This window comes from Trichomycterus rosablanca, chromosome 22 (assembly GCF_030014385.1).
Source record: "Trichomycterus rosablanca isolate fTriRos1 chromosome 22, fTriRos1.hap1, whole genome shotgun sequence".
Lineage (NCBI taxonomy): Eukaryota > Metazoa > Chordata > Actinopteri > Siluriformes > Trichomycteridae > Trichomycterus > Trichomycterus rosablanca.
This window is the reverse complement of record NC_086009.1, coordinates 7,171,971-7,185,830: the sequence shown is the minus strand read 5'-3', so window position 1 is coordinate 7,185,830 and position 13,860 is coordinate 7,171,971. Positions and strand designations below refer to the sequence as shown.

General features: G+C 38.9%; 1 protein-coding gene across 1 annotated transcript; it reads right to left on the bottom strand.

The window, feature by feature from the left end:
* Positions 1 to 4,675: 4,675 nt before the first annotated feature.
* LOC134336240 (dexamethasone-induced Ras-related protein 1-like) lies at positions 4,676 to 6,697 on the bottom strand. Its single transcript, XM_063018959.1, has 2 exons — positions 6,383 to 6,697; positions 4,676 to 5,578 (listed from the first exon to the last, which is right to left on the bottom strand). The coding sequence occupies exons 1-2, from the start codon at positions 6,651 to 6,653 to the stop codon at positions 5,058 to 5,060; spliced, it is 792 nt and encodes a 263-aa protein (XP_062875029.1). The 5' UTR covers positions 6,654 to 6,697; the 3' UTR covers positions 4,676 to 5,057.
* Positions 6,698 to 13,860: the final 7,163 nt, after the last annotated feature.

Here is a 13,860-nt window from a genome sequence, read left to right as displayed (position 1 = left end):
TGGTGAATGAGTTATTACTTCCCAGTGTGTTTAGAAAAGGCTCTGGACCCATCATGACCCTGATAGGGATAAAGAGATTGTGTGAGTGAATGGTTATTTAATGGAATATTTATCCATCACAAAAACATATCCACTAAAATGCTCTCTTTGTCGGGGCATGCATTTATGGATCAGTGCTGCTAATCAGTCCTTGTTTTTTAGTTCAATCAGCCTCCATTGTTCATACCCTCCCGTGAACACATGCTCCACGTCATCTGCGTCAGTCTTCCCCAAGAATGAGGACAATCCGAAAATGTTTCGGGTCGTGTGATGACCAGCTGTCACCTGTAATGTGTTTATAATCCATCGACACATTTGCATCGGCACCACAACATTATAGTAGCAGACTAAACATGCTTGTGTAGTTCTCACGCATTGTACTTGTTTGCTAGTTTTTTGTTTACGTCTCTCCAGATTCTAGAAATAGACACAGAAAGCAGAGTTAGAATAAGCCAAGCTTAAAATTAAAATGTGTTTCAGCCATTTATTAGATCCTGGAAATTGAAGTCAATCTCTGAGAATGTCTGAACAGACAAAATTAACCTATTAAATTCTATGCATTAGCTATTCATATGAATCAGCTAAATCCTGAACACTTTTCAGTAACATTACCATTTCAAAGAGATACTGCTTCAAAGAAAATACTGTGAACCTTTTTGAATTACTTGGACTTTGACTGTGTGGGTCAGAAGTTTGGAACTAAGGAGTCAATCCCTGAAAACAACCTCAAAGCATTATTCCTCCTCCACCAAATATTACAGCTGGCACAATGCAGTCAGGCAGGTAACATTCTACTGGCATTTGCCAAACCTCATCAGCCAAATAGAAAAGCATGATTCGTTACTTTACAGAACACGTTTCTACTGCTCCAGTCCAGTGGCAGCATACTTTACACCAGTCTACCCAATGCTTGGCATTGTGCTTGTTGATGTAAGGCTTCCATGCAGCTTCTCAAACATAGAAACCATGTGCTTGTGCGCAGTCCTTAGCGGACCTCTTCTTTTTGCCCATGCTTTCAGCACAGGCACCTCTATCTGCTAACCAGGGTCCTTACACAGCATTTGAAGACCCCACCCACTTATAGTCCGATCATCCTGGCACTGTAAGTGCAGACAAGGTGGCCAATTATTGTCTGCTGCAGGCACAATGCAGTCAGGCAGGTAACGTTCCTCTGGCATTTGTCAAACCTAGACTTCAATCCACCAAATAAAGAAACATGTTCTCTCACTTCACAGACGTTTCCACTGCTCCAGAGTCCAGTGGTGGTGTATTTTACACCAGTCCACCCCGTGCTTGGCATTGTGCTGGGTGATGTAAGGCTTCCATGCATCTGCTCAGGCCATGAAACTCCCGGCACACTCCCGCAGGGTAAAAATAACAAACAAATCCATTTAAAATCAAATCTACAACACAATACAGTGAAAAAAATTCAGGAGGTCCCCAATACTTTCTGAATCCATTGTAAATTTCAGTCAGACCACCACGTTGGGTTCAAAATCCTTCTTCTGTGGGCAAAAAATTACAAATTTAAAGGTTGGATATATGCGCAATGGTTTACATACTGTATATATATATATATATATATTTGTTTGTTAATGCATTTTCTTCCCTTTTTCTCTCAACTTTTTAGCGCGCCCAGTTGACCGATTGCACGCTTCTTCTCCACTAATGCCGACCCCCACTCTGATTTGAGGAGAATGAAGCTAACCCATGCCCCCGCCGACATGTGGGCAGCAGACGTATGCATTTTGTCACCCACACTAGGCGAGTGCATATATGCAAATCAGCATTGTGAACGGAGAGACACACCCTTATCCACACTTTTTCCCAGCCTCTGTGCAGGTGCCATCAATCAGCCAGCAGAGGTCATAGTGCATCAGTTACGAGGAGTCCCTATCCGGCTTAATGCCCCACCCCTATATGAACAACAGGCCAATCGTTGATCATGTGGCCGCTCAGCCCAGCTGGATGGCAGAGCTGAGATTCGATACGATGTATTCGAAATTCCAGCTCTGGTGCGCCACCTGAGCAGCCCCATATGTGTAATGTTTTTAATGTGTAACAGGATCCCACTGACATCCTTTTTTTTTTCTTTTTTGTTAATAAGCACTTGCAGTCAAACTGCGTCTTTGTTGATGTTAAGCCTGATCTCTGACTTAAGATTTGTCACAATTGAGCACAAGCAGTACCGCAAAACTGCTAACGAAGGATCACGATGTTCTGCTCTCCCACAACAAACGAGCAGGATTCAGGGTGAGATTCACACACAGTTGAGAATAAGCAGCCGTTCCCTGATGTTTTTCATGCAACACCCACAGACATGCTAAGCAAGCACTCGGGATTACATTGAAGTAATAGATGTCGACTGCACAGTAAAATGAAGGATTGATATTGAAAGCATGGTCATTTAACATAGAAATAACATTTTCAGATGACCAGGTGCACTCTATTTAGCAAAAAAAAAATTTGACCTGCAAACATTATTCGTGGCAAACCCCTATTTATTACGAAACATTACAAGAAACTCTCAAAATCCTTCATAGATTTTATCCTCTGTGTATAGCGTGCCATAATTCTCCTGCACTGATGCACCTTACCTTAATACTTTGAAATACATATTTAATAATCACTCACTTTTTTTAACTTATCTTGATTGCACACTATCTATTTATGTCTTTATTCTAGGTTTATGTTCTATGTTAATATAATATACCTTTTTAATATTATTTTACTAGATCTAAATACGTTGACACCTGCACCCATACTAGGCGAATAAATAAAGATTCTAAGATTTGGAGAGTCACGCAGTGATCTCTATTATCCCCTGTCTCTGTGCAGTTGGCCCGGTTGTGGTACATCAGGAGAATTAGCTATAGGAAGGAATACACCATGGACAGGCTGCCAACACTTATTCACTTACATTTAAGGGCAAATAATATTTATATGTATTGCATTTAGCAGAGGCCTTCATCAAAAATGACCTACAGCTACAGAAATGTACTGGAATTTACTGTTGTTAAGTTTTGCCAACAAAATATCTTCAGAATCACTGTAAATTAGTCAATGACGTCAGATAGATCAGTTATATAACTAATTAACAGAAAAATTAATTGGCTCAGTATTTATTAATGTCTGTAAACAGCTGGAACTAACAACCTAGATTTGATTTATTGTGTATCAATTTTGGACAGCATTGATTATGCAAACACAGTACAAGCTGGCAGACCACCTGTTCAATTTGTGAACTTTCACCATCTTAACTATTTATAGAATATAAAAAATAAAATATAGTGCAGATGTGCACTAATGAATGATTCTGTATGAAAAAATGATCAGCTCAGCACTATTGGATAAGTGGTGCAGCACATCTCCCAAGTTTTAAAGGCCTGGGTTTAATCCTCGCATCGGTTTATTGTCTATAAAAAGTTTGCATGCTATCCTTGTGTCTACTTGGGTTTCCTCTGGGTTATGTACAGTACATTGCCCTGCGATGTTTTGCCAATCTGTCAAGGGTTATTTCTGGCTTGCATTCAGTTCTTCCAGGTAGGTTCTGCACCCCGATCAAGGTGCTGAATCTGCCTCATGTCGTGCCTGGATCTGAGTTTGCACTAACCTTTAGCAGCATCTGCTTAAATAAGTGGGTTTAAAAGGTGATTTATACGTTTTGTTTAGGAAAAGGCTGTGGGTGTGGGAGTGGGTAACACACCAACATGGGTGTTGACATTCTGGGTTTGAGAGGAGTTTGGCATGTTAGTTATTTTACAAGTTTAATGTGGGTATTTGGGATAAACATAAAATCTGAAAGGTCAAAAAAATATATATGCAGCAGTGTAGTGTAAAATATTAATGTTATTATTATATTATGTTATGTTTAATATGTTATATTTTATTGTTTTGTGAAAAAAACTTTTTGCTTTGTGCTTTGGCTAGAAAAGACATTTTTCTTGAACATGAGCTTCAGTGAACGTGAGTACATTTAACATTTTTCTGTTTCATTCCCTGGCTGGGCGGCCAGGGTCCTTCAAGTGGAGTTTGTGTGTTCTCCATTTGGCCGTGTGCTTTTCCTCCGGGTTTTTTGGTTTTCTTTCGCAAATCTAAGGACATGCAGTCAGACCAATTAATGTTTTTAAAACTGGTGACCTGTCTGGGGTGTTTTGCCCAGTGAAACTGACAGTAAAGGAGATAATGTAAATCGAAAACACCACATTATGGGGTTTACACTTTATGTAATGCACTATATATGTATATTATCATATACAGTCAGATTTAGCCTAAAACCACTAATGCGGCTAATTTTCTTTTTTTGTGTGTTTTGTATTTTTATATTGGGTTTTTAATTTTACTATAGGGAATGTGCATTTTTATTAAGCGTTAAATACTGCATAATTTTAATTAACTTAATTCTTGTTGGATTTTTATGATGAATCCTAAATTAAAAACTAGCCGTTAAGACTAAGTCATGATTTGATGAATTTCCATATTTTATGCTTATTTGTGATAAATGTAATGTATGTAGGTCAAACTGTGGTAAATAACACATTGGTTTGTGTGTGAAAGTCTGAAAACTAAATATATAGGAAGAAATTAACAAATTTGATCAAAAGAACACATGGAGCAGTCATTTCAAGTACATTCAAGTTTTATTTTCCATTTTTATACCAAAAAGCTCACATAAAAGAATAAATATACATTCATGTTTGTTCACATTGCCACTGACATTTAAGTTCTTTTTTTTAAGTCATATAAAACAAAATGTAAACAAGTGCTCAAGCGTCACATCCAACTCGTCGGTTGGGACTGTTTCTTCCACAGACTCTGGTTTTTACAGCAGATCTGCGGAAAAATCTCCACGTTTTTAACCTGTAGCATTCAGGTTAAGCGTCTCTGACGGATCACGACATGCAGCTCTAAGCGGCACGCGCTGGCCTCGCCGTTTTCTGACAGGAGAGAGCAAAGTCGGCCTGTAAGGCGGTACCACTCTGGGTGTGTTTAAGTTCAGACATCTCTCTTGAGTCCCTTCAGCAAATAACACAGCGATCCTTGCTCCCCTGATTTAACGCTTTCTCTTTAATGTAAATCAGGTCGCTGTGCACACTCGGCCGTCTTGCGAAGGGCGCGACTATGCCGTACGCGTTGCCTCCCTCCTTGAACTTTCGATTGCGCAGGGACTTGCGGTGCAGCACGTCCCCGCACTGCAGGGAAATCTTGCGGTGCCTGTCTGGACTCATCTCGTCAGGAAGCTTTGCCATGGAGAAGAGCGCGTGGAACATGACATCAATGTTGGTGTTGCGCTTGGCCGATACCTCGAAGTAGGCGCAGCGCTCGTCTCCCGCCACCAGGCGCTCGATCTCCTCGTCGGAAACCTCTCGGGTGAACTCACGGTCGCACTTGTTGCCGCAGATGACCAGCGGCACTTCTGTGTCCTCTTTTGTTTTGGTCTTGAGGCATGACTTGGTCTCGAAGATCTGCCTCTTGAGGCGCTGCACCTCGTGGAAGGAGGCACGGTTGTCCAAACTGAACACCAGGATGAAGACATCACCTGAAATAGAGGAAGGAAAGGAAATTTAATAATTGACCAATTGCACAATTGCTTGCTATCTTAATATGTACCTAAGCCATTACATTAAGTGTCCAAACGATGACCCTATTACACACTTGTACTGTATTGTAGCTTTAGATTCATGGTTTTAAACATACTATTGTTTCTTTACCCCTACTTACTTCAGAACATGATGGACTGATTAGTAAAATATCACACCAATCTATTTCTTTGTACCTCGATAGGAGTGTTGTACTATTTTACGAACCTGCTGATATCCAGGTAATATTAGTTAATCTGATATTTCCAAAGTCTATTATTTTGTGGACATACAGACCCCTGACCCCCTTCATCCTCATGTAGCGCCTGACACCTAAAGACGATTTAGACTAGCCAATCCACATGTGGGTACAATTTTAATTAGTATGTGATGCCTTGCAATTAAGCATAGGCATAAATATAGGGACACAGAGGTGTATTCGGATGAGTGGATGCTGCACAGCATCCATGTCTGACCTAGTGTGTTTCTCATGGGTATTCTGGTTTTCTTCCACCTCCCAAACCATGCAAAAGTTGGAACAGGTACTTGGTACTGTCCTAGGTGTAAGTATGCCCTGGTCAGTTTTTTTTTTCCTTAAAATCCTGACCAGATAAAGGTTCTAGTGTATAAATGAACTCACCCAGCTTGCATTAAAATTTAGATTGACTGAGTTTACCCTACTGTGTTGTTCCAAACTTCTCAAACTAAGTTGTTTTCATCCTATCTGATGTCAGATCAACCTAGTTAGGTAGTTAGGATCTCACCTGTCAGAATGGACAGCCTCCTCATGGCAGGGAAGGGATGATTGCCGGACGTGTCCAGGATGTCCAGCTGGTACACGTCCCCACGGATGCTGTAGAACTTGCGGTGAAAGTCCTCGATGGTGGGCGTGTACTGATCATCGAAGCGCTCGTTCAGAAAGCGGGAGATGATGGCAGTCTTGCCCACCTTGGTCGAGCCGAGCACGACCATGCGGTGGCAGTTCTTAGCCGGGATGTCAAAGTCGTTCTCGGACGGGGACATTTTCTTAATCATTTCTGCGTTGGTAGTCCACAGGGAGCAGGTTCACTAATCCACACACGAGGTTCTCTGCGTTTGTCTGTGATGCGCTGAGCCTGGCGCCCTTTTATACAAAGAGATGTAAGGCCACGCCCATTTATTGGGTCATTACTGACGCACTGCCAGCGCGCGCGAGTGTGTGTGTGTGTGTATATGTATGTGTGTGCGCGCGCGCGTGTGTTCAGACAGCTCAGATAGAAGAAGCCTGTGGCCAAAACAAACATGCTGGCTAATATATCCCACATTAACCTGAGGAGAATTGTTATTAAATTATTTTTTGTTAACGTGTTGCCTTAGAATTGTAAAATAGAATTACAAAATAAGATTTAACACGTCATTTTTTAAAGCTAGGCTAAACGGTACTTCAAAAAAAAAAAAGTTATTTATAAAACCCATAGTAATAAACGTTTGCCTCCTTTAGCACTACCTGACCTAGACTGGTATTAAATTTTATAATGTCATTTGTTTGTTTATTAGGATTTTAACGTCATGTTTTACACTTTGGTTACATTCATGACAGGAACGGTAGTTACTCATTACACAAGATTAATCACTTCACAAGGTTATATCGAACACAGTCATGGACAATTTAGTATCTCCAATTAACCTGACTGCATGTTTTTGGACTGTGGGAGGAAACCGGAGCACCTGGAGGAAACCCACGCAGACACGGGGAGAACATGCAAACTCCACACAGAAAGGACCCGGGCCACCCCACCTGGGGATTGAACCCAGGACCTTCTTGCTGTGAGGCGACAGTGCTACCCACTTATCCACCGTGCCGCCCTTATAATGTCATTTAACTTTGTGGCATGACCTATGAGCCAGCTCCCCGCTACAATAACTCAAGATCTCCCCCTACCCTGGACTCTATATTTCATTATTCACATATATATCTACATATAGTATATGTAGTGTTTTTATTATACTGTTGTAATTACCATACTGTTGTATAATAGTAATTTTTGTATAATGTTTTTATTTTATTCTACTCTACTGTACTTACACTGTACTGGAGCTGCTGTAACACTCGAATTTCCCCCATGGGGATCAATAAAGGAATCTTATCTTATCTTATATTACAACCCCAAATCAGGGCGGCACGATGGCTAAGTGGGTAGCACGGTCGCCTCACAGCAAGTTCGATCCCCAGGCGGGGCGGTCCGGGTCCCTTCTGTGTGGAGTTTGCATGTTCTCAACGTGTCCGCGTGGGTTTCCTCCGGGTGCTCCGGTTTCCTCCCACAGCCCAAAGACGTGCAAGTGAGGTGAAATGGAGATACTAAATTGTCCAAGACTGTGTTCGACATAACCTTGTGTAATGAATGTAACCAAAAAAAGTGTAAAACATGACGTTGAAATCCTAATAAACAAACAAACAAACAACCCCAAATCAGAAAAAATTGGGACAGCATGGAAAATGCAAAAAAAAAAAAAAAAACAGAGTTTCTTACATTTACTTTAACTTTTATTTCATTGCAGACAGGATGAACCTGAGATATTTCATGTTTTGTCTGGTTAATGTAATTTCATTTATTAATAAACATACATTCCTGCATTTCAGGCCTGCAACACATTCCAAAAAAGTTGGGACAGTAAAACATTTACCACTTTGTAATGTTTCCATTCCTTTTCACCACACTTAAAAGACATTTTGGCACAGAGGAGACCAAGTTTACCGATTTAGTGTTTTTATTTGCAAGATGTGCAACAGTACGGGGTCATCGTTGTCGCATTTTCGTTTCAAAATTCTCTACACATTCTGTATTGGGGACAGGTCAGGGCAGGCATGAAATGCAGGATGAAATGAAGTTGAGCAGACAAAACGTGAAATATCTCAGGTTCAAACTGTCTGCAATCAAGTAAGTCAAAGTAAATGTAAGGAACACTGCATTTTTATTTTGTTTGCATTTTTCATACTGTCCCAACTTTTTCTGATTTGGTGTTGTAAATAGGCAAGTTTGATTATACCTGATATAAAGTGTGAGGAACCTAAATTGTCGCCTAATGCTTGGAACATTTGTCTGAATTGTCCGAAGCAATAAAAATAAATAAATAAATAAATAAAAATAAGGTCTACTTTGAATTAGAAGCTGCTGGAAAACACGTGACATGGTCTACCATTATGTGTGCATGGTGCATGTACAGGCTTAAAAGTTAAAATTGACACCCTAAACCTAAATTGAAGTTTGTCGCTGATTACACAATCAAAAAAGCAGGAACCCTACGTATATTATTGTATAAGCCACAACTCCTATACAGATGAAATTTTAGGTATACAGTTACTAGCCCATCTGTTGCTCTGTACACCAGATACCAGACACCAGTGACTGGGTGGTGTACACTGGGTGAGTGGACATATACGTATGCAAACTTCTTACCTTAACAGTGGCTGACGCATTCGTTTGTTATACATTTATTTTATCCTGACCATGACACAAGGTTTAAATGCCCCCATTGACAGGGCACTAGATAACTGCATGGTTCTACACACTATTTTCAGTTAAGTTGAATTATAAGATGTTAATGTTTTACTTGTAGATTTTGGAATGTAGGGGGAGAAAAGGCTGAAAAAACAAACAACCATGCTAGCTGTGATGCCATTTAAACACACTTATGACACTGTTAAAGCTATTACATGATTCTTTACTATACTTGAGGATCCCAAAAATAGTTTTAATCATTTTAAAATAAGATGTGTGAGTAAATGCACTTTTTTTAAAGAACTACACAAAATTCCATTCATGTTCAGAGAAATGTGCACAGCTAACAGGCAGTTTGCCTCACCATATGAATCCTATAAATCCTGGAAGGGCAAATTAAAGAACAGTCAATGTGGCCAGCAGCAATTACTATAACTCCCTCGCTCCATGTCTACAGTATTTCTGAGAAAAACATCACATCCAATTTAGTTCAGGGTAAAGCTTTTCCTGCTGTTTTTATTTTCCATCTATTTATATAAATTAAGATGACCCATCCTCCCAGAGCAGCCAAGACAATATGTGGATTCATTAAATTAGGATTAATCAACAAAAATCACAAATTAGAAGCGTAATAAATGTAATGCAAGGGCTCATCCTTCAGTTCAGACAATAATTAAAGTCGAACAATTGTCTGAACATAATGTCCATTGTTGGAATTGTTATATCGTTAAAGCACATTTAATGATTTCTGGATATTTTGACCACCCATTACAAAGCACATGGCAGAGTGGTCTCTCTCCCAACCATCTGGACAAATTTCATTTAAACCTAAGGTGTCAGTTTGGGTTTTCTTTTGGCCTTGGCAAAAGGACCACTGTTCCATGTACTTTTAATGGGTGCAGTCAAACTAGCTATTTAAAAATAGTTGCAAAAATTATAGAACTCACAAGATTATGATGTACATGTTTATGTAAAAAATACTTTTTAAAATTAGTTATTAAGCAGTGATATGCTGGTTCTTGCGCAAACCGGATATTTACAGCACTCTTCAGTGACCTGAATATTACCGATCATGTTCATAAAGTTAAACTGTAGACAAAAGGAAGTCTGTCTAGTTTAAAAATTCATTCCTTTCACTTATTTAGCAGATAGCTTACAGTATGAAGGGCTAATATTTAAACTGAGGTGTCACAACATCAAATTTTCATTGGAAGCTGCTGTATAAAGCAAAATAAGCCGGAAACATGTCTAGAATTGATTCATACCCCTTAGTATAATTGTTATTTATTGTTTTCTGCTTCCCTTCCATACAACTACCTGTTGGTAGCACTGTCACATCACAACAAGAAGGTCCTGGGTCCTTTCTGTGTGAAGTTTGAAATGCAGTCATGTGGTCATTAACTGGAGCTACTAAAAAAAATACCCTAGGGGTGTGTGTGTATGTGTGTGTGTTTGCCCTGTAAAGGACTGGTGACCTGTTCTGGGTGTCTCCTGCTTTTTACCTTGGTAAATTAAACCCACCGTGACCCTGACCAGAATAAATGAATGAGGATAATTTACACTTGATGACCATTGTATTCAGAAAAGATAATAATGCTGTGTAGGACCTGTACTTTATAGCACCACAAATTGTTGAATACATTCCTTTAGATTTTTTGGTTGATTTTGGCATGATCGTTTGAATGCTGGAATTAGCTGTTATAAGATTACACCAGCATTGAACCAACACTACCAGCCAGTACCACCTGCCAGATTCTGTTGCTGGATTTGACGTGTATTCTGTGTTTTGCTTTTACCACTAACCATGGTTGAAAAGAGAGGTGATTTAGTTACACATTCTGCCTGCTGAAAAATATCAGCTGAAGCTCTTGACCCGTGTTTTGTATGATTATGTGCATTGTGCTGTTGCCGCGTGACTGACTAAATGTGTTTCTAAAAATGTGGCTGTTGAGTAGTCGTAGTCATCAGGTTAGATTATATTGTGTAACAACTGGTACGTTGGCTTTGTCAGCATCAAATATGCTGAATAAAGAGACAGAGTAAAGCATGTGTATTCTCAGTGATAAACTCTTATAGTTCTGCATTGTTTTGCATTAGGAAACAAAAAAAACACCCCTAAACACCCCTCTTTCATACTTTACAGTGTGCAAATACATGGTTAGATTTACATTATAAGTCATTTTTGTACTTGAATAAATAAAGTTAAATAAATGCTTCACATAATTGAGAAATCACAGATCTTTGTTTTATTGGATTTTACAAACATATCCCAACATTTCTGTAAATAGGGTTTGTAAATAACCCTAGCAAAGATTAAAAAAAATACCCCAAGCAATTACTAACCACTGCAGACAGAAAAAAACATACAGTGGTTGGTCAGATGTTTCTTTTTTTCTTATGTTGTTGTATTAAAAAACTCTGGAAGTAAGTTTGATATGTGACATGCATGCATTTGATATGTGACATGCATTTTTTTTGAGCAACAGAACAATATGCTTTTGCAATATATTGTGTGTAATTAAAATGCAAGTGCAATGTACAGTATAAAGCATGTATTGCAGTGGACAGAGCCTAGTAAACAAGCGACTTATTATATGCAATGGTCGATTTTAAATTCTCTTAAATGATAAAAAGTAGGGAAAAAAGTAGATAGTACAGTAGTAACTCACTAATTCAGGGTGTGTGGTGTTACCTATGTTTACCTGAGCTGTGTCTTGCTGAGAGTATATTCGCATCCACTAGAGGGCGCTTGTTTCATTAATCGTTCTATTACTATCATGGATAGAAACGGTGAATCTTTAACTGAATCGACTCTGTTGAACTAGCTGCTTAAGAAAACAAACTCTGCGAAATAGATTCTTTGATTTATTACTTAAACAATCAAACATTTACATGACAATGTCTACCTGTTCCTTGTGTTATTATGGGAAATCAGGATTTCCAAAGTTTGTTTTAGGTTATGTTTAGTAAGCACGGAATCGAATCGTTTTTTTTCAAGGAGTCGATTAAAAAGAACCATTTAGGAATCGCTTAATTATACACCCCAGTTAATGTAGTTTTTGACATGTCACATTTGCCACTAGCAGTACAAACATTTGGATCTTTTTTCTAAGATTTGATCAGTCAGGAAATAATCTGTTTAAACGACGTTACACTATAGCTTAAATGCACAACCACAGCTGGGCATAAGCAGAATACAAGTATTGAGTATACAGTACAAGCATTGAGAATACCAAATAAAGTATGCGTGTCAGGTTCATACAGGGCAGTGTGGTGGTGCGACTTGTAAAAACAACAACAACAACAACATTAGACCTGGGAACCTGGGTTTGATTGTCTTCTGTCACTGATGTCACTTTGATTGTCACTGTCTGTCTTCTCAGTTTGGAAAGACAATGACGTTTAGCATCTGGTGTTTACCGTAACACGCACAGCACTACTAGTGTAAGAATAACCACCAAAAATAGCTACAAGATCAAAGAACCATAATCCCTAACAGGCTACTCATTTTCACTACAATGATAAGTGCTTACGGCATATGTAGGCTTACTATGCATGAGTGTATAGTTTTGTGGTTCTGCAAGACAACCTTGATATGATACTTTGACTTTTTCTTAGATAACAGGTGGTACTTGGTCTAAACGAACTTTAGAACTAAAGGTCTTTAAGAACTATGGTATTAAATAGTTTTATATACATTTTAAAATATACAAATGCATGGAACATAAGTTGGTCTCCAAACTATAAATGCACTACATAATTTATTTACAGTTTAAAGATTGGTCAACTAATTGTCTTAGCTATCTTTATTGAAGACATCAATACAATACACTGTCCAAATTTTTATCATCTGAACTATATATCATGATCCTGGTTGCTAAGACCTCGGCTAAGCATCAAACAGTCTGCTTGTGAAATCTGAGCAGTTGTGGCAGGCTTTGCAGGAGCTGGCAAATTGTAGTACATGCAATGCAGCAGCTAGACTCCAAATTAGCACTTAGTGGTAGGTAATAAGTCCACTATGTTCCCACTTACGGTTAGTAGAGAACACGTGCCGGTTCATATTTCAGCAGCATCATGTGTGATCAGTCGGAGAAATAGAGAAAGTGGGATTAGAAGATGCTTTGTCACTTGCCTAAAAGACTGCACATACCTGCTGAGCTTGCAGGTCTATTTTTAAGACTTGTACACATGTGGTACCAAAAATTGGAATGGCGATGTCCCTTGAATACTGAACAGCACCTGAAAGGTTTATTTTCTTTAGCTCTAGGTTAAAGCCAGTCTGTATTAAGTGCTCTCTTATTCCAAGAGCCTTTAAAAAAAATGAAAACGATGACTTGTGCTTATCAATATTATATGATAAATTGTGGGTTATAAAGGGATGCATATGTTCAGCAACATGTTTTTTTTTTTATATATAGACAAAATGGAAGATTTTAAATGGAGATCTAAATTAGAAGTAGAAAATAAACATATGCTGTGCCCATTTTTTATCCCCAGCACCAACCTAAACTACTATCACAGTGCAAGTTGGGTTGATGGCTTCATTCATGTTTATGCCAAAATTTCCCCCGTAATCATATGTTGAGGCAATTGTTGAACCATCTTTAATGAAACACTAACTTTAGATTCCTGCTTTGTCTAGTGGATCCCTGTGTGTGTTTTGCCATTGTAGCCCAGTTACCTTAATGTTTGGTGTATTTTAAGATGCTTTTCTGCTCACTACAGTTGTAAAGAGTGGTTGAGGTTGCCTTACCTTAGCC

Coding starts and splice junctions, on each gene's coding strand:
- LOC134336240 (XM_063018959.1), bottom strand. CDS start 6,653: ATGATTAAGAAAATGTCCCCGTCCGAGAACGACTTTGACATCCCGGCT. Junction 5,579..6,382: donor GAGGCTGTCCATTCTGACAG/GTGAGATCCTAA, acceptor CCTCTATTTCAG/GTGATGTCTTCATCCTGGTG.